This window comes from Engraulis encrasicolus, chromosome 15 (genome assembly GCF_034702125.1).
Source record: "Engraulis encrasicolus isolate BLACKSEA-1 chromosome 15, IST_EnEncr_1.0, whole genome shotgun sequence".
Classification (NCBI taxonomy): domain Eukaryota; kingdom Metazoa; phylum Chordata; class Actinopteri; order Clupeiformes; family Engraulidae; genus Engraulis; species Engraulis encrasicolus.
The window spans coordinates 52,279,091-52,303,384 of record NC_085871.1 but is presented as its reverse complement, the minus strand read 5'-3'; the positions used below and the strand labels follow the sequence as shown (position 1 = coordinate 52,303,384).

The window sequence follows — 24,294 nt, the reverse complement described above, 5'->3', positions numbered from 1 at the left end:
AGACATGCGGATTATAGACGCGCGGCCACACATCCAGGTCAAAGTGGAGCCCCGTCTGAAAATAGGATGAAATTGCTCATCGGTCTCTGCATAACGTTTGGAGGAATAAAACGGCCATACTCGCCGGTGGGAGAGCAAGTGGCTGTATTAGACAAATGTCCCCCGATGTATGGCAGAAATGACTGCCTAATAATTATAATAATAATGATTATTATGATTTAGTTATAGTCGGCTATTGTAACAGTAGCAATAGCCTAGTAGCCTAATAGCCTATAATAAATAGCAGCATCAAGCATTATCCTGAAAGCACATGAAACTTTTTTCAATCATTTGATTATGAGATATGATTTTTAAAGAAATATGTGTTAGTGTTAATGCTGAATGAGCATAATCCCGTGAAAGCAGATGATTTTACCTTTTAAATGCAATTTGTCCCATGTCCTTATGTGTTCCAGAGGCAGAGATATTGAATTTTTCATAGGAGTTTCCAACCATTTTTTCTTATCTCAAAAAACCCTCAGGCATTGGGGAGCTTTTCTAAAAACGGGCTCAGGCGCCAATGGGTTAAGGTGTAATTACAATTATGACTATAATTATGATTTGAATTATGATTTAACAAACGAGAGCCCCAGTATTAGGGTCATGCTCATGTATTTGTCATGCTCATATATTTGCTTTTTTAAGTCCCCTGGTTAGTGGTGGGCCGTTATCGGCGATAACGTGCTGCGATAATGTGAGACTCTTATCGCGAGACAAAGAAAATGTCGCACGTTAATATTTTCTCAAAATATGGATTTGGGGTTTGGGGATGCGCTTCACCTTAGCGTTCGATTGACAGACGCTTTCAGACTGCCCTCCAGTCACTTCGCCTCTCCACCTGTTGCCCCCCCCCCCCCCCCATGTGTCCTGCTCTGTGGTTGTACCCACCCTGTGCCATCTCCATGAGATGAAGATATCAGATGATGATCCGGCATACATTGTACGCTTCAAGATTGCCTTCACCAGGGATCTCGGTGAGCGGAGGGAGAAATTAAACCTGGAATGGCTGAACGTACCGCACACTGACCAGAAAATAACTGCATTGTTTGGCCATTTTCTGTAAAGATGATAGATCAATTAAAGAATAGATTAATAAATCATGAAAAAAGCATGTAGGCTGAATTTGGAAAGTGAAATTGCCATAATCAATATTTTCTGTTTTTTCTTTTTCTTTTTATTCTTCAAAGGTGGCGACTGCTCTAGATCCACGGTTAAGGACCTCAAGTGCTTGGCCAGAGCAGACAGGGAGGCAGTGTGGGCAAAGCTACACGAGTTTGGTGAAGGGAGAAGAACCTGCAGTGCAGCCACACGTGGAGGAGAACCCTGCGTCACCCAAAAAGAAACCAGCCCTGCTAGTGATGGGATCAAACTCCTATTCAGAGGAAGAAACACCAGAAGACAACACTGTGGAGAGGAACAAGGTAGAGCCCAGTGCCAGTCTTGATCAGTGTCCTCTGAGGTGGTGGTCGGAGCACACCACTGTCTATGGTAAGATGGCCCAAAGTGCCCGTAAATACTTGGGGACTCCTGCCTCAACAGTCCCATGCGAGAGACTTTTTTCTTTAGCAGGCCATATTGTGCAGAAGAGGAGATCTAGTTTGTCTCCAGACAATGTGAACAAGTTGGTGTGCCTAAGTGACTGGTGGAAAAAGGAAAAGTAGCACTTTGACTGATTATCACAAAGCTACTAATGAAAACAGTTCATTATGCCATCTTACTGAATGTAGGCATACAGTTCAAATTTAATGTTCAAGTGAGGAAAAAACTGGTGAAAAGGCCTTGTTGTAAATGTAGGCTTTCATTTCAAATCTTATGTTTAGTGAATAAACAGGTTATCAACCCTTCTTTACATACAGTATGTAGGCTTGACCAACACTTAAAAAAATCATGCCTATCTGAATGTGCAGGGTAGCATGCCCTCTAATTGTATGTAGGCTTACTGTACGTTTCATGTTTAACTAAATAAAACGTTTAATACAAGTACATTTTATTGAGCATGTTTTTTTTTCTTCACCAAGTATTAAATTAGAACTGCTTTCTCAAGTAGTCAGTGATTTTGGAAACAGGAAGTGAGTGCCTGGTCTAATGCACCGCCAAAGACTGATTTTAGTCATTACTTGGGTAGCACGCATATTCTAAATGAGCCATTTTAATATAGATTAATCTAGATTAATTTCAAAATTTCAGTGAGATTAATCTAGATTAAAAAAAATAATCTATGCCCACCCCTAGTATTATTAAATAAAATACATACAGAATTATTTTATTTGAATATATTTCAGTGAAAGTCCCAAAGATTTCTGACTTGCGTTGTAACACACAGTTGAGGATGATATTATTAGCCCTCCTCCTGATATTAGACATCTCTCTTGATTAACCATTGAGACTGACCATTACTAATAAATCTATGTTATTCTGGAAACTAATACAACATGGAGATAGTATCCAATAAGTTGAATTTGGACTTTTCTATTGTTACAATGAGTTTAAACAAAAAAGGATAAAAATGGCAAGGACAAAATTATTATTGTCCTACCAGGGATTTTGGACCATTTTTCATTGCAAATAGTTAAGCTGGTCCAAATTGCATGGATGTTGAGGATAGACATTCATTTTTATCACTCTAAAGCCCGGTGTACATCGAAGGCGAACTAAGCGACCTGCGCAGCGGAAGTCATTGTTTCTCTATGGAGGGAAGGCGAATAAAGCTACCAGAGCGAATTCGCCAGGAGCAAAGCTTCTTGAGCGTCCAGGGCGAATTTTGCCAATTAAACTCAAGATAATCTTAAGCGAATTCGCCAAGTCACGGTTCAGCGAAAACCAATTGGAACGTTCATATCGAGGAATGTCCCAGGCTGTCAAGACAGAGCCGTTATGTGATTAGCTGAATCAAACATGTCAGTGCAGCGTCCAGAGCGAATAAAACAAATTCATGGCGAAACTTCTTCAACCACCCCAGCTACCTGGGTCGCGTAGGTAGTGCCTGATGTACACGGGCCATAAAACTATCTAAATCAGGGGTTTTCAATTTCACTGACTGTGAGCCTCCCCTTTGAGTAGGTGAAGACAGTCAAGTACACCCCCCCCACCCCAAAAAAAAAAGAAAAAGAAAAGAAGAAAAAACACAACCCACCCACATCGCACACCAAGGCATTTCAGAGTTCAGAGTGTGAAGTATGTAGTGTGTCTGCACATGGGCCTGTGTCCCATGTAGGCCTATCTGTGACTGTGGGTTACTGTGGGGTCAGACTGCATGTTCTGTTTGTCTGATGCTCCATGCTGCATTACTAATGTCCAATAGCCCTGTGATGTTAGGCCTATGTAGGCAATGTCTTGTCCTTACTGAAACCAGTCTTGTTCAGGGATGCAAAATGAATTTCAGTTTCAATAACAATTGATAGCCCAATACATGTTTTTTTTTAATTATTATTAAATTGTATTTCTTTTAAGATATCGATACTATTTCCATCTTAATGGAGGCTTTTACTGTAACATCACGAACAGAAGGCCTATCCAAATCACTGCTTCGTCTGTCGCCATGAACTGTTGACAAAGGCTACTGGTTGAAAACAAAGACGACACGCCTTTGATGAGCAAAGATGTTCGATGCGGGGGTGTAGACTACAGAAGAGAAGCGACAGCCGCAAGTCACCCTGCACTGTAGCCTTGCTGGAGCGGATTCTCGGACGAGTTAGGCGTGACGCCCGCTGAGATGTAACTTATTTCCCCCCTCCTCACATGCTCGTCGCAACTGTCACATCACCAAACGTTTTTATTCACATTTCATTTGCAAACATGCATGTGTAATTTGTCGTTGATCCTCGTCATGTTACTGTGTTTCTGAACTTCTTTTTTAGCTTATTCACCTGCACGCTGCTGTCCTGCTACTAAAAGTTGGACAATATTGTTTCAAACTTAACTTCGCTTTGCCGACGCGTCATGCCTCCGAGGCATAGGCCTACGGCACCGAATTTTCTCAGACGTTTTCAAACTAGCCTAACTTACGCTTTGCTTCATCTTTTCCTCTCTCTTGCTCGCTCGCTCTCCCCCCGCTCTCACTCGCTCACAGATTGCACAGTTACAAAGTTACTCTTCAAGAATAAAAATCGGGTTAAGCACACGGCAGTTCTCCAGTGCTCGCCTTGTCTTGGCTCCCGATTCACTTCCAAATAGCGCAATACCCACCCGAACTTAGAATATTATTGGTCATAGTTCCAACATTTCTGATTTCTCTTTTTTGTTGTTGTGGTGGTGGTAGTAGAAACGGGATGCATTTCTTACTATTACACGCATGCAAGCAGGTACAATGCCTACTGCAGATATTTGGGTGGTTGACGTTTAAGGGCGTAACGCAAAAAAAAAAAAAAAAAGTTTTTCAAATTCCTGAAAAAAATGATGGATAAAAATTGGAAAAAAATAGAAAAAAATAAAGCACTTAGTGGTCTGTGGAATTTTTGGGAAAATGTGTCCTGCATCAACAAGCATAGGCATGTCACACCGCAGGAAAATGGAGTCACACCACAGGGAATTCACTGCATTATGGCCATTTTAATCCTTTTGTATACATGACTGACATCTGAGCTCATGCTAACTTGATAATGATATTGTGTTTAATCTTAATATATATTTTCTAAGGCTGTAACGATATTGCATCGAACCGAGGGATCGCGGTACGCAGACCCACGAACCCCTATCGCGAACCTTCCTCGCAGAATCGCGATGCGCCCTTTTAAAGTTGTTACCCCTCAGTCTAGAAAACAGCAGGATGCAGGCAAATGCTTGCATATACGCTTAATTCTTGCATATGCGCTCAAAGACAATTAGAAATGGGGCGCACATGAGCGAGTAACACTTCCATTCTCCCCTCTCTCATGTAAAATGTTCCGTCCAACCAGCACGTGCATTGGTTGTTATTCATTGCCTCAGCAACCTCCGCGAGACAAAAAACTTGGGCAAACGTCCGAAGGTAAAGCACAGAAATGAACAACAGACCAAGAAGGCTTTATCAAACGTGTGAAGATTTTTTTGATTCATGCATGCGCCGATGTATGTTGAGTGGAGATAAACGACGTTGATCGGAGAGAGAGAGAGAGAGAGAGAAAGAGAGCGAGAGCGCGAGATGCTCCGCCTGCCCAAATTTTAAATCGCTAGAGCTCTATACGTTCATAAGGGAGTGTCTGAAGTCGGGCAACGTTTAGGTCGATGTGGATATTAGGCAGCATTATTTCCTCCCCGCATTGACCGCCTGCCTAGCGAAAACATGCTCAATTTCAGCCTCTGCATCTATTCCCGCTCTTGACAAAATGTCAAATAATAAAACCAAACAAAGGACAACGTGCGTGTTGCATACTGAGAACACAACTGAGGTTCATTTCGAGTTTTGTTTGTATAAGCGTGTGCGCGCTGCTGCACGATCAAAACAGTTACAAAAATATTAAACGTCAAAATTAAGTGTTGCATTTCTATAAGTAACGTAGGCTAATACAACATGTTTCCTGCATGACGAAATATGTCCAGTGTTTGGATATTAATTGGATATGTTTGATAATGTGAGACAGTTGTTACAGGCTACCTATAATTGGAACCCTGACCCTTCTCTCTCCATCTCTGTCTCTCACACATGGTCAGCATCTCAGCATGATATGATCTAAGCCTATTAGTAATAAGCCTATTTTTCCTTGTTGAATTAATATCCCTTATTTCTCTCTGCTGTGCTTTGATGTCAACACCTGGGGAACAGGTTGCAGTGATGGGCCTATATCTGCAACATCATTTAGTAGACCTACAAAATTAATGTAGGCAGGTAAATGCAAAAAGAAAGCATAGGCCTATATATAAATAGCCTATAATGTATTTTCTTCTTATTTTTTTCCCTTAAAAAATAAATATATCGTGGGGCATATCGAACCGTGGGTCATATATCGTGATACAAACCGAATCGTGGGTTGGGTGTATCGTTACAGCCTTAATGTTGTCATTACTTTTTTTTCCTCCTATAAGAGCAGTCACACCACAGGACACCATAAAATGAACCTAAGCATTGCGTGACAGAAAGATTGCAATATAAAGACATATTAAGAGGTTAAGAGTCACCTTGAACTTCCACAGCACTCTCCAGTAACTGAGGTACTGACTGGTTAGGAGCCAGTCTTTAAGACCCTTGTAGTTGGCCTTGCAGCTGCCCATTCACAAACATTGACATACATGTCACCCCACAGGACGCAATTTGCGTTACGAAATTGAACTTGAAGTTAATATTACTGTCTTGAGTTTTTTCCACATTCACATATCTTAATCTAAAGTTAAGATTTATGCAATCATGCCAAATGCTTCATACATTATTCAAAATGTTGTTGGTTAATTTATATATATATTATTATATATTGTTTCATTAATGTTACAGTCACACCGCAGGAAATTTGACATATAAACCTTTACATAAATCTTAACAAAAATGTTTCTTCTCATCTAAGACTAATATGAAACATAATGTACCACATCTTCTTTCAGTGACATTTGTTTTTTAAAGGAAAATAACAGTTTTGTAGGTTTTTAACCAAAGTTACGAAAAAACAAGGCGTCACGTCTCCCACCCATTTATAGAAAGTGCACCTTTATTGGCGTGTTTCCCCGCGCCTCCCCAGGGACTCTTTGGCGCCCCCCTAGGGAGGCGCGCCTCACCTATTGAAAACCCCTGATCTAAAGGATTGAGGTCTGAACCACTCCATGACCATGGTTTTAGTATCCTTGATGAACATTTGAACTATTTTTGATGTACGTTTTGGGTCATTATCTTATTGAAAGATCCAGTGAAGATCTTAGCTTCCTGTATGAGCATATTTTTGCATGGTCACCTTCCACATTCCATCATAATCTTCTGTTTTTTTGGTGCCGTACACCCAAACAAGGTTTCCTTTGGCTGAGGCTGATGCTTCCCCCACCAAGTTTAATTGTGGAAACCATGTTATAAAGGTTTAAGGCCTATCCCTTTCTCCCCAGACAGAAGCAGAATTCATGCATCAAAGCAGGTGCAATTGAATCTCAGTGTTTCCCATACATTAAGGAAACTATGGCGCATCGCCATAGTTTACATTTGGTCGCCATAGTTTTTTTGTTTTTTTAAACGATTTCCGTTTTTTAAAAAACGATTTGAAAAATGATTTCCTTCGCATTTTCCTCCTGGAGTAAATACATCCTATAGAGAAAACCATGAGTGCTTGAAAGACAGAGGGATCAAACGCCTAGTTAAGTTGTTGTAGTTAACTCGGGTTTGGGAGCAATAAAAAACCTTGTGAGAAGCAATCATATCTCGGCCATTTCGTGAAGTTTTCACACAAAAAAGGAGAAATCAACTATAAGCCTCGTGGTGCCTTCAAGTTATTGCTCGTTTTTCGTGGTTGGGCAACGCTTCCGCTGCCTATTGGCATTGACTCGTGGTTGATTTGAGCCTTATGGTTGATTTACGATATTGAGCCTCGTGGTTGATTTACGACATGCATGCGTTTGAAAACTACACTGACAACGTCATTGACACAAACTAAGACAGTTGGTTCAGACAGGTTGGTTGTGTTTCCGATATCTGCATCCGCAATGTTAGTCCTCGCACAGCAAATTGACTGTAATGCTGACGCAAGTCTGTTCGCTAAATGCATTTACAAGAGGGCTATCACCACCTTGCAACCAAAGAAAGCGGCACCTCTCGATATAAAACACTACTGATAAATACACTCCTGACCGTAACTTTGATTAAAGTTGTCAAATAAATTGTAGGCTATTGGAGGGGGGGGGATGCGGCCCTCCTAAAACACTGCTAATTAATACACTCCTGACCGTAACTTTGATTAAAGTAGCCTACATCAAATAAATTGTATTAAAGTAGCCTACATCAAATAAATTGTAGGCTATTAGGAGGGGGGGATGCTGAAGTGGCCGCCTCTCGATTTAAAACACCGCTGTTAAATACACTCCTGACCGTAACTTTGATTAGAGAAATGTCTAAATTCAGGAGGGGGGCTAATAATATCGTCCTCAACTGTATGTCACTAGTTCTGATCTCTCACCAGCCTTCCATAATACTACTGTGCTACTGGTACACTACCATGAAAAGTCAGGTTAAATTTGCTGTTACTGCAACAGTTCAACAAAGACGCTTTTGCACACCTCTGTAGTTGGGCAGGTACGTAGGATATTATTCCAGTAAAGTGGGGTTATCATTCAAGTGTAAAGGAATCCCGCACACTGTGCATTCCACCAACAAACTTGAACACGTTTCGGTCATCTGACCTTCTTCAGGTAAAGTACTATATACTAAGCTTAAGCTTAACTATACTATAATCTCTTCATGTCTTACCAGATCTCTAAAATGTACTCTTTTAAAGAGTTTTTATTTATTTATTTTTATTTTATGAAGTTGGAAAACATAAAAAATTAAACATGTGAACATTGCTATTTAGAGAATTTATTTGGATCTATTGTGTCTTACCAGATCTCTTGGTTGCCTCGGCATCTCTGTGGTTCTCTTCATTGTTCTCCTGCCGTCCTTGTGGTCTACAGCAGTCCACCAGCACTACAGATACGCTCCTCAGACTGTACAGAGAACGCAGGATCTCCTCGCTGTCCTCTTTTACGCTCCTCAGCTGAGGTGGAGAACCAGGGAACTGCTCTGTCTCTTCTTTTATGTTCAGCTGTTCTGGAGAACCAGGGAACTCTTCTCTCTCTTCTCCTTTTATGTTCAGCTGGGATGGAGACGCAGGGAACTCTTCTCTCTCTCCTTTTATGTTCAGCTGTTCTGGAGAACCAGGGACCTCTCCTCTCTCTTCTTTTATGTTCAGCTGGGATGGAGAGTCAGCTAAGCTGAACTCCTCTGTCTCTTCTTTGACGCTCCTCATCAGATGGAGTGGAGAGTTGACTTCTGCAGAGGCCATCTTAGTAGTGTTCTACAGACCTTGAAACTGGAGAGAAACAGCATGACAATTACTGGAAAAGTTTGTTTTTTTCATATTTGCAACGCCACCTGTGACACATGCACAAAATGGTTTTCACACAATGTGTGGAATGTGACATATGTGCACTTCTCAGTTAAAATACTGTATCTGACACATTTTGTGTTAACGTTGCATATTAATAATTCTTATTTTTAAATGTGTCTGAAATGCTAAATGTAGCCAGTTACTTGGGTTTGAGCATTTCTCGAAACCAAAGTTGGTTACTACATTAGCTACTTTGTTGTTTTCAATGCATTTTCCCATTGGCAACTACCGAAGTTGCTAACAGGCTAACGACTTTTCTTTTGAGAAATGCACCCCAGGAATGTGGCTTGAATGACAAATTTTGTTACACTGTTAATTTGACACATGACACAACAGGAATCAACGATGTAAGTGAAAATTGAAAGCCCATTGGGAAACTCCAACTCCCATTGTCATTGTGACACAGCACTCCAGCACACAAGTGAACACTGCACACTGCACACAACAAAATTGCAAATTGCATTGCATTTATCCTGTGCAAGGGGGCAGCCCTCAGTGGCGCCCCAGTGCGGTGGGACGGTACCATGCTCAGGGTACCTCAGTCATGGAGGAGGATGAGGGAGAGCACTTGTTGATTACTCCCCCCACCAACCTGGCGGGTCGGGAGTCGAACCGGCAACCTCTGGGATGCAAGTCTGACGCCCTAACCGCTCACCCATGACTGCCCATGTATTGTCCCACCCTGAGCACACACAATGTGTGCGTTCCAATATGCGACCTTGCGTCCTCCACTTGTGCTTGTGGCCTCATACCAGGAAGTAATACGTCATGATGACATCACTGACAACAGCATTATATTTCAATATCTCGCAAAAGCTCAATTGTAAAGTAATTTTCTCATTTGCAATTGGGATGGTGAATGAAAAACAGCTGGGAAACGTTGTTGTTTTCTCCACGGAGGAGGGGCCAGGAGGCAGGGCGAGGCCACAAGCACAAGTGGAGGATGCATACTGTGTTTATGGTGCATATCTATTGTCTCCACTTTTAAGCATTTTCCATTTTCACTAGTTCTTCCAGCATAAGTGTATCAATGATCATACTAATGTGTAAGAACAGAACTTTAATACTTTATTTTTATATAGCGCTTTTCAAAATACCCAAAGACGCTTTACAAACCATTTAACACAAAATAAAGACATACAAAGACTCAACAAGACAACACAAGTAAACTTCAGTGGAAGAGAAATGTCCATGTCGATATGGAGCTGTAGGTGTAAAAGTTATGAAAACCCACGTCGGGGGCAGCAGTGGAAATGGGGATAGGAAAATCCCAAGGCTCCTAACGTGGCAGCAAGTTCGGTTTGGGGAAAGCAGCCGAACGAGCAGGTGAAGTTTTTTGAGTGGCGGACGGAGCCGCGTAGAACACGTGCTGTAAAACACCATAGCCGGGAGACGCAGAGGCTGAAGGGAGGAGATGGCAAATGTTGTGGAGGCCGGTGAAACCAACAGGCATGCAGGCTCAACAGCCCTGCGCTCGTAGACCTCCCGAAGCGTCGATGTAATTGGCGTCGGAGAATATTCCTCGACCGGCAGGTGTTCTGGAAAGCAGCCATGGCAGAGGGGCAGTGCCAGTACAGCTGGAAAGCCGTCATGGTTCGTCCAGCCAGGCAGCGGCGACGAGTTGTAATCCGTCCAAGAAAGTTGGTAAATAATCCAAAGTTTTTAGTGAAGTTGAGTGAGAGAGAGTATTGAATGAATTAAAGTGGAAGAGAGCGAGCAGCGGCAACCAAAATGCGCCAGCGTCCACACACCCTCATTCCGGAAACGGAATGGACGGAATGGACTTTGCCGTTTCTTATTTTCAGAATTCCAGAGCAAAATGATGTTACTCTTCGTTGTATACAATACATAGGCCTACTTTTATGCATTTCACTGTGCACCTTGTAAACATGAAATGGGGATGATAGTCAACATATGAGAGTGGAGACATGCCAAACTGTGCCTATGAGAAATCCCCTGTAATTACGGTAATTAAACTTGTAGGAGCCATAATTACTTTCTTTATATTTTTTGTTTTTATTTTGGTATATCTTTATTGGGATTGGTTTACTTTAATTTGTGTTTTTGTTTATTGGTTACTGTGGACGTGGGTGTGGCGCTGTGCATGTGTGGTGCGTAATTGGAGGCCCTTAATTAGTGCCCACCTGGCACCTGCGCTTTAGTTCAGTTTGGCGTGGGGTGAGCTTGGGGAAGGCTATCATTTTTCGTACCGCACCTCTCACTTCGCACTTCGCAATTCACTCGCCTATCTCATGGACCAACTCACTGTTAATTCTGGAATAATTGCTTTACCTTGCTTGAAAGACTATTGGGGTCTTAAGACTATTGGAGTCGCTGATATGGTGAGCAAATAAACCTCAAGAAACGGAGTTGAGTGTGTGGACATTCCATCTTTGAGTGCGCGTAAGTCAACCTGAATTCCCCCTGCTTAGCCTACAGCGGCGCTGAACCACAATTGGATCTGGTAGCCGCAATATTTAGTACGAAAAAGGTTTGCTAATGTAGCGCAAAGGGCGCTTAATAGCTCACTCAAAAGAGCGCTTGTTTATTTGGAAGATCGCTCATAATATGAACATTTAAAACTCTGTTGGCGAGTTACTGGGAAAGCACCGTGCCGTTCTGCGATTGGAAGAAGAGGGTCACGTTGTTCCTGCTGTCATCGTTCTGTCAACTGCGCTCCGAGACGATTGGAGAGGAGGATTCCACGCACCTGCCGGCGGATCCCTTTGATTCATCCATCATTCGCTTCCTGGAGAACTTCCGAGGGGAAAAGACAACCGCGGTTCACCAAGCCTCTTCACTGGAATAAAGTGCGCTTCCTGGACTACACCTGGGCTATCGGCCTGGGTAACCACTGCATCGATCCATCAAAGCAGCATCGCTGGAAATACAGGTATTGCGCAGTTTATTGACTATCAGTTTGTGATGAATGATCGTCGTGTTCAGTATTAAAACTTTCCCTGGTGGATTATAGCCTCTTTGGTGGAGGTGAAGACGTTCGTTTGGATTATAGACTGTTTTGAATGCCGCGGTGGCGTTTATGATCGTTGCAAGTGCCTTCTGTTGTGGATTACTGACATTGTTGCTCTTTGCGTCTTGCGAGTGGAACATTCTAATTCATTGCTGCTGTGAATTGCCTTCGAGCGTCGCAAGGCGTTACATGAACTTTTCAATTGTTCGCTGCTGGAATCATGGACATTGTCGCATGCTGAACTTTGATTATGGTGGTGCCCTATGAACATTTCTTGCTGCTTTGAATTATTGACGTGCTGAACTGCTGTGTGTTTATGGTTTTGCTATGTGGGATTAATTGCTGCTGCTGAGTGCTTTGAATTAATGTTTGGTGTTTTGCTATCAATGCATGGTCATTTATACGAATGAAAAATGAGTACTACTGGGGTAAATGAGTGTCCTGAAGACGGCCTGGTTCAAAATGAAGGTTCAGAAAAAAGACAAATTAAACCTACTGTCAAAGCATTAGCACTCAAAATTGAAGGTATTCAAAAGGAAAGACAAACGAAAATCAAAAAGCTAAAAGGTTTAATGACTACAATAAATGACCTTATGCAAAACAAAAATGAACAAAATGTAAAAGCCATACAGTCTCATCTGGAAACCTGCCATGCACTTTTTAAAGATGCAACTCAGCTGCATAACACTGTTGTGCAAATGCTTCCTCCAGAGGAGCAAGAAAAACAACACGCTTGGTTCACTAAAGTGCATGACCACAATGCATCCTTTATTGAAAATGTTACAAAATGGCTTTCTGTGACTGGACAAACTGGTGGAGCTGAGGATCATGCAGAGCCATCACTCACTGCAACACACCATGAGAATGCACCTGCCAATGGAAATGCTACATCCGATGGAAATGTTGATGCAATGGAAAATACTGCTGGACAGCTGGATGACGTCAGACCAAGTGACAGCATTTCAAACATTTCAGTTCGATCCAATACATCAAAACATTCCAAAACTTCAAAGCTACAGCTACCTCACACTTCACCCACCCGGGCAGCACGCATTCAAGCCGAAGCAGAAATGGCTGCACTCATGGCAAAGCAAAAATGGATGGAAGATAAACACACTCTGGAAGAGGAAGAACAGATGCTCAGGAAAAGGAAGGAAAAGTTGGCTTTAGAAATGGATATTGCTGCAAATGCTGCCAAATTGAAAGTGCTTGGAGTGTCTGACTCGTGCCCATCTGATGTGAGCAAAAGCAAATCAAATGCGATGAATTCTTACCTGGAGAGAGACATTTGAGACATTGAGACTGAGACATTTGTCCCAACAACATCAGTACAACAACAGCCACGTCATACTGCAGCACGAGACCACTTACTGGATGCCAAGCCCAAAGTGAGACCATCACAGGCCATCACATTTGTTCAACCGCCAACTCTGAAAGTCAACATGGTACCACAAACACAAGTTACACATACTTACCTGCCTACTGCCCATCCAAAGCCTCAGATCAAGCATCAACAAGCCACTGTAACGCAAAGCTCTGAATCTAAACACCTAGCAGCAGTTCTGGAAAAACAAAATGAGATCACATCAATGCTAGTAGAGCAGCAATATTACTCCTTACTCCCAAAGCGAGACATACAAACATTTGACGGAGACCCATTGCAATATCAAACATTCATCAGGTCATTTGAACACAATATCGAACAGAAAACATTCAGTGCCAGAGATCGCCTGTACTTCCTCGAGCAATACACCAGAGGGCAGCCTCGAGAACTGGTGCGAGGCTGTGAGCATATGCCTGAGGTGGAGGGGTACATAAAGGCTAAGTCACTGCTACAGGAGCAGTTTGGTAATCCCATGAAAATTGCCTCTGCCTATATGGGAAAAATAATAGCCTGGCCAGTTATTAAATCTGAAGACCTGAAAGCACTGCAAGCATACAGCATCTTCTTAAGGCAGTGTAGCAATGCAATGAGAGGAATACACTTCAGTTTGGAACTTGACGCACCAAGTAACATGCAAACAGTGATAAAGAAACTGCCATACAAACTCAAGGAAAGGTGGAGGGAAGAGGCCTGCACTTTACAGGAAACATCAAAACGCAGAGCCTCCTTTCATGACATTGTCAAGTTTGTGGAGAAGCAAGTTAAAATCGCAAGTGACCCACTGTTCGGAGATCTAATGGCACACGATACTCCAGGTGTTGGTACAAAGAGAAACATGACACAGTTTAAGCCACAACCTTACTCTGCCAAACCAAAAGGAAGTAGTTTTGCAACCACCATTACTCCCATGAATAATGGTACACAACAACATAAGATGTCAGCAAGTGATAACAGAACCAATGTCTCACCTGTCACAAACAGTTGCTTGTTCTGCGGAGCAGGGCATACCTTGGACCTGTGCTTCTCATTGGAAAAGAAAGCGCACAGTGACAAAATGGAGTTCCTGAAGGAAAATGGCGTGTGCTATGGCTGTTTGTGCATTGGGCACAGAAGTAAAGACTGCACGAAACGTCTGTTCTGTAAGGTGTGCAAACTGAGGCATCCTACATTGTTACACATTCCTTCTAAGCAGTCACAACCTGGTGCAGCAAAGTCGAACCAAGGAGGCAAGGGAGACAGTGGAGGGGCCAGTGGCAGTGGTCCAGTCCCTGTGCAGTCTAGTGGGCTAACTGGGGCCGGAGAGCGTGACTGTACACTTGCCATCTTACCTGTCAGAGTGAAGTCTACTAAAGGGAATGAAGTAGTGACAACATACGCCTTCCTCGATCCGGGGAGCTCCGCTTCATTCTGCACAGAACGCCTCCATCCTCCTCAGGACAATGGGTCAGGAGAAGGTTGTCAGCAGCCACATCGTTCCGAATCTGGAAATAGCTGGACTGGACACGGACTGCTTCTGCGCACTGCCAGAGCTCTTCACACAGAAATCCATGCCAGTCCATCAAGGAAACATTCCAAAACAGGAAGATCTGGAGAAATGGACGCATCTAAAGGATGTGAAGCTGACTGAGATTGACTCTGAAGTGGACCTGCTCATTGGAACGAATGTTCCCAGGGCCTTGGAACCTTGAGAGGTCATTCGAGGTGCAGACAGTGCTCCTTATGCGGTGAAAACAATCTTAGGGTGGACCGTGAACGGCCCTCTGCGGGGGGATTGCACTGATGACTCCGCATGTGTCGAACGAGCAGCCACTGTCAGCAGGATCTCCATTGTCACACTTGATGATCTGTGGGAGCAACAAGTAAAGCTTGACTTCCCAGAATGTGCTCAAGACGAGCAGCAAGGCTTATCGAGAGAAGATACTCAGTTCATGGAGTCTGTACAGGAGTCAGTCAATTTGTTGGATGGGCATTACAACATTGGCTTGCCCTTGAGAAAGGCAGACACGAAGATGCCCAACAATAGGAATGTGGCGATACAGCGTGCCTTGAGTCTCAAAAGGAGATTTGCAAAGGATGATTTGTTCCACACTCAGTACACAGACTTCATGAGAGACATGATGGCAAAGGGCTACGCTGAAAGAGTGCCCCCAGAGGATATTGGGCGTAGTGATGGAAGAGTGTGGTACCTCCCGCACCATGGAGTGCTCCACCCTCAAAAGAAGAAGCTGAGAGTCGTATTTGATTGTGCAGCAACCTTTCAGGGCACGTCTCTAAACGCCCAACTTCTTCAAGGCCCAGATCTCACCAGCTCACTGGTTGGTGTCATCACCAGGTTCCGAAAAGAGCCAGTCGTTCTCATGGCAGACGTCACAGCTATGTTTCATCAGGTGAGAGTACCAAGAACCGACTCTGATCTGTTGCGCTTTCTGTGGTGGCCAGATGGAGAACATGATCAAGACCTGGTGGAGCATAGAATGGTCGTTCACCTGTTCGGAGCAACATCTTCTCCGAGCTGTGCATCTTATGCTCTCAGGAAGTGCGCTGAAGATAATCGAGACCTCTTCAGTCAAACGACTATTGACACTGTCCTGAACAACTTTTATGTTGACGACTGTTTGGCTTCAGTTGGCTCTGAAGAAGAGGCTCTAACCCTCTATCAGGAGCTGTGTGAACTCTGCAAGAAAGGAGGATTTCAGCTCACTAAGTGGATCAGCAACAGTCGCAAGGTGCTTGCTGAAATACCTCAAGAGGAAAGATCCCTTGAAGTAAAAGACTTGGACTTGGACAGTGAAAGCTTACCTGTGGAACGAGCCTTAGGAGTTCAATGGTGCGTTCAGTCAGACTCCTTTAGGTTCAAGATAACTGTACGTGACAGGCCCCTGACAAGGAGAGGAATCTTGTCTGTCATAAGTTCCATTTACGACCCCTTGGGGTTCCTGTCACCAGTCGTACTTGTTGCCAAAAGAATTCTGCAGAGCCTGTGCAGATGTCAGCTGGGCTGGGACGACACTTTGCCAGCCGCCACAGCTCAGGAATGGACTGCGTGGTTGGAGGAGTTGCAGCAGTTGGATGGCTTCAAGGTAGTCCGGTGCTTCAAGCCTCCTGGCTTTGGAGAGGTCGCATCCACCCAGCTTCACCATTTCGCAGATGCGAGTGAGGATGGATATGGAACGGTGACTTACCTGTTGCAGCAGAACATCCATGGACAGACACACTGTGCCTTCGTGATGGGCAAGGCCCGTGTGGCACCGTTGAAACCAGTTACCATCCCACGCATGGAGCTTACTGCAGCAGTAATGGCAAGCAGAATGGATAAGCTGTGGAGAAAAGAGTTAAAGATGCCTCTGCAACAGTCAGTGTTCTGGAGTGACAGTACCTCTGTACTCAAGTACATCAACAACAAGACCTCACGATTCAAAACCTTCGTGGCCAATCGTGTTGCAGAGATTCTCTCCACAACTGAATCTTCTCAATGGAGGTACGTGAACACATCTAGCAATCCTGCAGACCTGGCCTCCAGGGGAACCAGAGTGAACGCGTTCCTTAAGTCTGAAGCATGGTTACTGGGACCAAGCTTTCTAATGGAACCTGAAGCTAAGTGGCCAGAGAACATGGAGCTGTCAGGAAAGCTGTCTGCAGAAGACCCTGAGGTCAAGACTGTCGTGTCTGTCCTGTCAGTTGTGTCAGTGAATGCTGTCCGGGCTGAAGAACAGACTGACCCGCTCATGCGCTTTATTGGACATTTCTCGTCTTGGACCCGGCTGAGAAGGGCTGCTGGCTGGCTGCTTCGGTTCAGGAAGTGGATGTTGGACTGCGGACAGAGGAGGAAAGAGCTGTTGGAAGAGCTCACTCAGTCTGGAGCAGGAGAACCGCTGGAAAGAAGGCTGCAGGAGAAGATGCAGAGTGTGAAGGTGCAGGCTGTGAACAAAGGACCTCTGTCAGTAGAGGAGTTTGCTCAGGCGGAAAAGGCAATCATCAGCTTTTGCCAAAGACAGAGATTTCCAGAGGAGCTGGAATGCCTGCAAAGTGGAGGAAGGGTGAAGAGAAGTAGTCACATCTACAAGCTTGACCCCATCTTGGAGAATGGTGCACTGAGAGTAGGAGGTAGGCTTGATCAAGCAGCCATGCCAGATGAAGCGAAACATCCAGCTTTACTGGCTAAAGACCTCCACATTTCCACCCTCATTCTCAGTCACGTGCACCAGGTCACAGGGCATGGTGGGCGAAACCACATGCTATCACAGTTACGCCAGAAGTATTGGATTCCAGGCGCCTGTGTTGCCATTAGGAAGACTTTGTCAAAGTGTATTGTCTGTCGTCGGCAGAATGCAGCACCAGCAAATCAGCACATGGCAGATCTTCCACGTGACAGAGTCTCTCCTGATGCGCCACCCTTCACCAGGGTAGGAGTAGACTGCTTCGGACCCTTCGAAATCAAAAGAGGCCGAAGTATGATTAAGAAATATGGAGTAATCTTTACATGCCTGGCTATAAGAGCTGTGCACTTGGAGGTGCTATCGTCCTTGGACACGGATTCCTTCATCCATGCCCTCAGACGCTTCGTGGCTAGGAGAGGCCAAGTGCAGGAGTTACGTTCTGACAATGGAACGAATTTCGTTGGGGCCGAACGAGAACTGAGGCAGGCAATCGGGAGATGGAATCATGTCCAGATCAGTGACTTCCTCCTCCAGAAAGGCATGAAATGGACATTCAATCCTCCCACTGGATCTCATCATGGTGGAGTGTGGGAGCGGCTTATAAGGTCTGTGAGGAAAGCCCTGAACTCTGTCTTGCGAACACAGAGTCTTGATGAAGAAGGCATCCACACAGTCTTTTGTGAGGTCGAAGCCATCATTAACAGCCGCCCCATCACTAAAGCGTCAACCGATTTGAATGACCTGGAAGCATTGACTCCCAACCATCTCTTGCTGCTCAAATGCAAACCATCATTACCACCAGGAGTATTCCAGAAGGAAGACGTGTACGCCCGTCGACGATGGAGACAGGTTCAATACATGTCTGACCTGTTTTGGCAGCGATGGCTGAAGGAATACTTACCTCTACTTCAGGAGCGGCAGAAATGGCAGGCCATCAAACGGAACTTCATCCCTGGAGATCTAGTGATCATTGTGGACGACAGTGCTCCACGCAATTCATGGCTGACTGGAAGAGTCGTTGAAGCGGATCCAGACAGGAACGGATTCGTTCGAAGAGTTCGTGTCAAAACAAAGACTGGATTCTTGGAAAGACCAATCACTAAATTATGTCTTCTTCAGGAAGCAGAGGACTAATTAGCTGTATGGATGACAAATGACATTAAGATCAACTTAAAGATGAAAATGCATTAAAAGAGCATACTTAATGGTGCTAGATCCAAAATAGTAATTTCACCTTTTAAAATGGTTATTAATTTCGTCTCCTACATATTTGGTTAATGGTAATTACTGCCTGAAGCATAATTAGGGGCCGGAATGTAGGAGCCATAATTACTTTCTTTATTTTTTGTTTTCATTATGGTACACTTTATGGGGATTGGTTTACTTTAATTTGTGTTTTTGTTTATTGGTTACTGTGGACGTGGGTGTGGCGCTGTGCATGTGTGGTGCGTAATTGGAGGCCCTTTAATTAGTGCCCACCTGGCACCTGCGAGTTAGTTCAGTTTGGCGTGGGGTGAGCTTGGGGAAGGCTATCATTTTTCGTACCGCACCTCTCACTTCGCACTTCGCAATTCACTCGCCTATCTCATGGACCAACTCACTGTTAATTCTGGAATAATTGCTTTACCTTGCTTGAAAGACTATTGGGTCATTTCACGTGAAATCAGACACTTTGGGACCCGACCGACACGGATTTCAATCATACTTGGTGTGCCTTTTCAGTAGCAAGGTAGCACCCCAGAACTGCATTGGTTTGAATCTGACACTAATATTAAGGGAGAAACAGACTAGGAAAGGTTCACATGTGAGGGTAGGACACTATACATTCAGCCTTGAATATATCAGTCAGTGTTAGTCACAAAAAGATGCCTGTGGTGTCGTTTGAAAGCTCTTTTCTGGCTCTACACATTACACAATCACCTTGGAATACAACTACTCTCAGAATATGAATTATGATAAATTGAAAAATTAAAAATTGAATATCTAAAAAACTCATATTTTAAAATGGCCAGTTCCTTGTCCAAACGTAGCCGGCAATGTCATGAGCAGCACCTAAAATGCTGGTGTTCGGGTTGTTATTCATTTCAGAGATAATTTGACTCACATATATGGCGTCATACAGACCACTTACTAATAATATGGTAATACCATAGTAGCATCACATGACAAAACAAAAACAAAACAAAAATGGTCAGTGTCCATGGTCCCAGGTTTCAGAAACTAAGGCAGATGTCCATTTATACACACCAAATGATGATATGTGAATGTTTGAACATTCCTTCTCTGTGTACCTGTGCCATCTTCCCTTTACCGTACTTTAAAGAGATAATCAATGGCTACACTCTCATTTTGTACTCTACCAGTGCATTTGAAGCAGCAGCTGTGTCTTTTGTAGATAATGTATAAGTACGTCCCGTTGCAGTTACAGGTTCCACTACCAGAAGCACATCCTGATGATCCATGACAAGTCTATCTGGTCTGAAGGGAAAAGTGAAGGATGGAGATGGCCCATGAGGATGCAGGAAGTTCAGTTTCACCTCTCCAGTGCTCGGCATACATTCCTCAGCACATGCTAGCCACCAGTTGCCATCATATACAGCTACAACATACCCTTTGATGCTTGAAAATGTAACACATTCCTTTACTGAGCTCACTCTTTCAACTCTGCCTTCTCTGAATGCTGAAAATGGCCTAACTTCCACTGTGTCCATTGACAATGGGCAGAAGCTGTGTAGTTTTTGAGTACCTGGAATAGTTCTTGCAGATTCAAACCTTTTCAACAGGTTCTCAGCTTCATGATGGTACATCTCTGTTGTGGCAAACTGGCAATGGATGTTCTTGACATTATCCTTGACAAATTCAAACAGTTGGTGTTACAATTTAATTGTCAATAGGACGTTGCAGACTTGCTCGTGCAGCAAGCCATTTAACTGTCCCTCCAACGCCATCACATGGACCTTTGCCATGTGATGTGGCAAAAAAGTGCCACTCTGCAGGTATGTGAAAATCTGCCTCGTGGTGGCACAAATTTGTTGTGTTTTTGAGGTTCCTATATTGTGCAGCACAGCCATCAGAAAAAATATAGGATCTTCTTTGGACGTTCTGTCATTGATGAAGTGTCACTGAGGAACTGAATTAGGAGCTTCTGAAACAGATGTACAGCAATTGTATCATGAATGTTGCAGTCTGAAATAACAACAAAACAGATTTTTTTCCCCAGTTTCAACTGATCTTGGTAGTAGCATACATATGGATGGATTGTGGCCTGCACTGGTTGTTCCAGTGAAATGATTGAATAGCATCTTGAATTACAAAACTATAGATTTAAAAACGTTCCTGGTTCAAGGGAGTCAGTCAAGGATAATGTCAAGAACATCCATTGCCAGTTTGCCACAACAGAGATGTACCATCATGAAGCTGAGAACCTGTTGAAAAGGTTTGAATCTGCAAGAACTATTCAGGTACTCAAAAACTACACAGCTTCTGCCCATTGTCAATGGACACAGTGGAAGTTAGGCCATTTTCAGCATTCAGAGAAGGCAGAGTTGAAAGAGTGAGATCAGTAAAGGAATGTGTTACATTTTCAAGCATCAAAGGGTATGTTGTAGCTGTATATGATGGCAACTGGTGGCTAGCATGTGCTGAGGAATGTATGCCGAGCACTGGAGAGGTGAAACTGAACTTCCTGCATCCTCATGGGCCATCTCCATCCTTCACTTTTCCCTTCAGACCAGATAGACTTGTCATGGATCATCAGGATGTGCTTCTGGTAGTGGAACCTGTAACTGCAACGGGACGTACTTATACATTATCTACAAAAGACACAGCTGCTGCTTCAAATGCACTGGTAGAGTACAAAATGAGAGTGTAGCCATTGATTATCTCTTTAAAGTACGGTAAAGGGAAGATGGCACAGGTACACAGAGAAGGAATGTTCAAACATTCACATATCATCATTTGGTGTGTATAAATGGACATCTGCCTTAGTTTCTGAAACCTGGGACCATGGACACTGACCATTTTTGTTTTGTTTTTGTTTTGTCATGTGATGCTACTATGGTATTACCATATTATTAGTAAGTGGTCTGTATGACGCCATATACAGTATGTGAGTCAAATTATCTCTGAAATGAATAACAACCCGAACACCAGCATTTTAGGTGCTGCTCATGACATTGCCGGCTACGTTTGGACAAGGAACTGGCCATTTTAAAATATGAGTTTTTTAGATATTCAATTTTTAATTTTTCAATTTATCATAATTCATATTCTGAGAGTAGTTGTATTCCAAGGTGATTGTGTAATATGTAGAGCCAGAAAAGAGCTTTCAAACAACACCACAGGCATCTTTTTGTGACTAACACTGACTGATATATTCAAGGCTGAATGTATAGTGTCCTACCCTCACATGTGAACCTTTCCTAGTCTGTTTCTCCCTTAATATTAGTGTCAGATTCAAACCAATGCAGTTCTGGGGTGCTACCTTGCTACTGAAAAGGCACACCAAGTATGATTGAAATCCGTGTCGGTCGGGTCCCAAAGTGTCTGATTTCACGTGAAATGACCCTATTGGGGTCTTAAGACTATTGGAGTCGCTGATATGGTGAGCAAATAAACCTCAAGAAACGGAGTTGAGTGTGTGGACATTCCATCTTTGAGTGCGCGTAAGTCAACCTGAATTCCCCCTGCTTAGCCTACAGCGGCGCTGAACCACAATTGGATCTGGTAGCCGCAATACACTTTCTTCTAAACAGCAGAGAAAAAAAGGTGATTCTTGTGAAAGCTCCTCCGTATGTTTACTTCCATATGTCGTCGTCAGCACAATTTACACAACTCTTTTCTAAACGAAAAGAATTCACGTGCTAGTTGCGCCCGGAGAGACTGAAGCAAAGTCTGTTCCCATAAGTCCCATCACTCGGCGGCCATCTTGGCTACGCCTCAAACTGACTATTTGAGATTAGTCAGTGATGTATACTCATGAACGGTGTGACGTTTTCCATGTGCGTTACGCCCATTTGTTGGGGAAAACAACCCATGCAAGTCAATTGGTGATGTTGGGGTTTAATAAACTAAAGATACGGACCTGTAGACTAGCGTTGTTCCCGCGCAACATGCCGAAAATGTGTAGTGTTGCCGGCGGTTCAAATAATATAGCCAAACAGCCGTGGCTGAAGCATGGACTGTGTTCATTTAGACAAGTCGTTGCAGTATGTAAATTCATGAGACATTCGGTTTGTTTTCACCCATAAAGGGGCGTAACGCACATTTACAAGCAGAGTACCCGGATGGCCGTTCATGAGTATAAGAATGAATGGGGAAAATAATGTTGTGTGACAGTGGGACGACACAGCGATACACAACTCATATGGTTGGAATCACAATGAAAAACTGGGTTTAATGGCAGTCTTAGAATGACCGAAACATGAAAGTAACACTTTAAAACAGCGTTTTTCTTTATGCTATTTTTGATCTGCGCATGCGCCACATTCCACGACAACGTTCTGTTTTGTGGCAGGTGGGAGCAAGTTGCGTGGACTTCACTCTTCCGGCCGGCTGTCAAACGGGCATCAATAGAGCTCTTCAGCGTTGACGTCAACTTGTATGCGGCGTTTGGACTTCCGGTTCGATGGCGATTTTTTACATTGGAAAACGCCATAGAGATTCAGGTTTGGCAAAAATATAAGTTGCACGGCAACAACGAACATTAGCGTGTCCCCGCATCCCTTTCTCATTAGTGGAACGGATCGTATCATCATGTTGGTGTATTCACATGTTAAATAATGACGATTAGAATTCAATATTGCTAACCCCTTTCTGATCATTAAAACTTCCGAACTACATACTTTCCTTTGGTTGCCATGGGTACAACCCTCCGCAAGTACGTGCCGTTAGATACTGGCGCCGTTTCTGTAGTCGCCAAAAGCTTCCGGGTTTAGCATATGGACGCAACATCGTATTTATGTCGAAGTTTGACACAAGATGATCAACCATGTCATACCTGCAGCCTATTTTTAACACCCTCGACAGTTTGCGGGGGTTCGCTAAGCGCGTGCTTGCACTCGGAGCTTATTTGAAATTTACCCCTATTCATGCCCGATGGAGGCCGGAAGCCGATACGAACCAGGAAGTCCTTAAATGCTAACATGAAAGACTACAATATACTACATGCTTCCGCGTTACTGAAAAACTCTATTCTCCGGTCATCGTACAGAAAAGACACTGGATTTATTTTCTGATAGCCAAAGCAGTAAGCACAATGGTCGTCCCTGCTCATCAGTAATAATAATAATAATAAAAAAAATAGGCTATTGAATAAATTCATGATGTAGGCTAGCCTGCCTCAAACTTGGTGTTTTAAACTGTGATATCATGTTGTTGCCTAAACTGATAATAGCTATGACCAACGGTGAAAAATATAAGAAAAAAGCTAAACTGATCAAAGTTGAATGTCTTGCAGACTTGCTCCCGTTTTGCTTTTTCTTACTTATTTGTTTTCAACCATAAGAAAAAACACAACGGGTGTGCACATGTATGCACACGGCCGGTTTTGTTTCCGTGATTATATCTGTCCCTTTGTCTTGCACCTGCATTTTGGATGGGCGCAGAAAGGTGATTAATGGTCGAGTTGCGCTCTCTGCCCAATTCACAATGAAGTTTCCACGGACGGCAAACAAATCACATGGCCGCGCCAGCAAACAAACCGATTAGTTCTAG

At 43.5% G+C, this 24,294-nt stretch overlaps 4 protein-coding genes across 4 annotated transcripts in view; all 4 read right to left on the bottom strand.

Moving 5' to 3' along the window:
• The window catches only part of LOC134464171 (zinc finger protein 501-like), an 87,442-nt gene that overhangs the window by 41,527 nt on the left and 21,621 nt on the right, over positions 1–24,294 (bottom strand). The window lies entirely within an intron of this gene.
• LOC134464175 (zinc finger protein OZF-like) overlaps positions 1–24,294 on the bottom strand; it is a 134,989-nt gene that overhangs the window by 109,472 nt on the left and 1,223 nt on the right. The window contains exon 2 of the mRNA XM_063217634.1: positions 8,522–8,990. Coding sequence (XP_063073704.1) covers positions 8,522–8,963 — 442 coding nt within the window. The 5' untranslated portion in view covers positions 8,964–8,990. The remainder of the gene's footprint in view (positions 1–8,521; positions 8,991–24,294) is intronic.
• The window catches only part of LOC134464169 (uncharacterized), a 161,939-nt gene that overhangs the window by 136,424 nt on the left and 1,221 nt on the right, over positions 1–24,294 (bottom strand). The window lies entirely within an intron of this gene.
• The window catches only part of LOC134464179 (zinc finger protein 664-like), a 268,197-nt gene continuing 263,956 nt past the window's right edge, over positions 20,054–24,294 (bottom strand). The window contains exon 3 of the mRNA XM_063217641.1: positions 20,054–21,365. Within this exon, the coding sequence (XP_063073711.1) occupies positions 21,334–21,365 (32 nt within the window). The 3' untranslated portion in view covers positions 20,054–21,333. The remainder of the gene's footprint in view (positions 21,366–24,294) is intronic.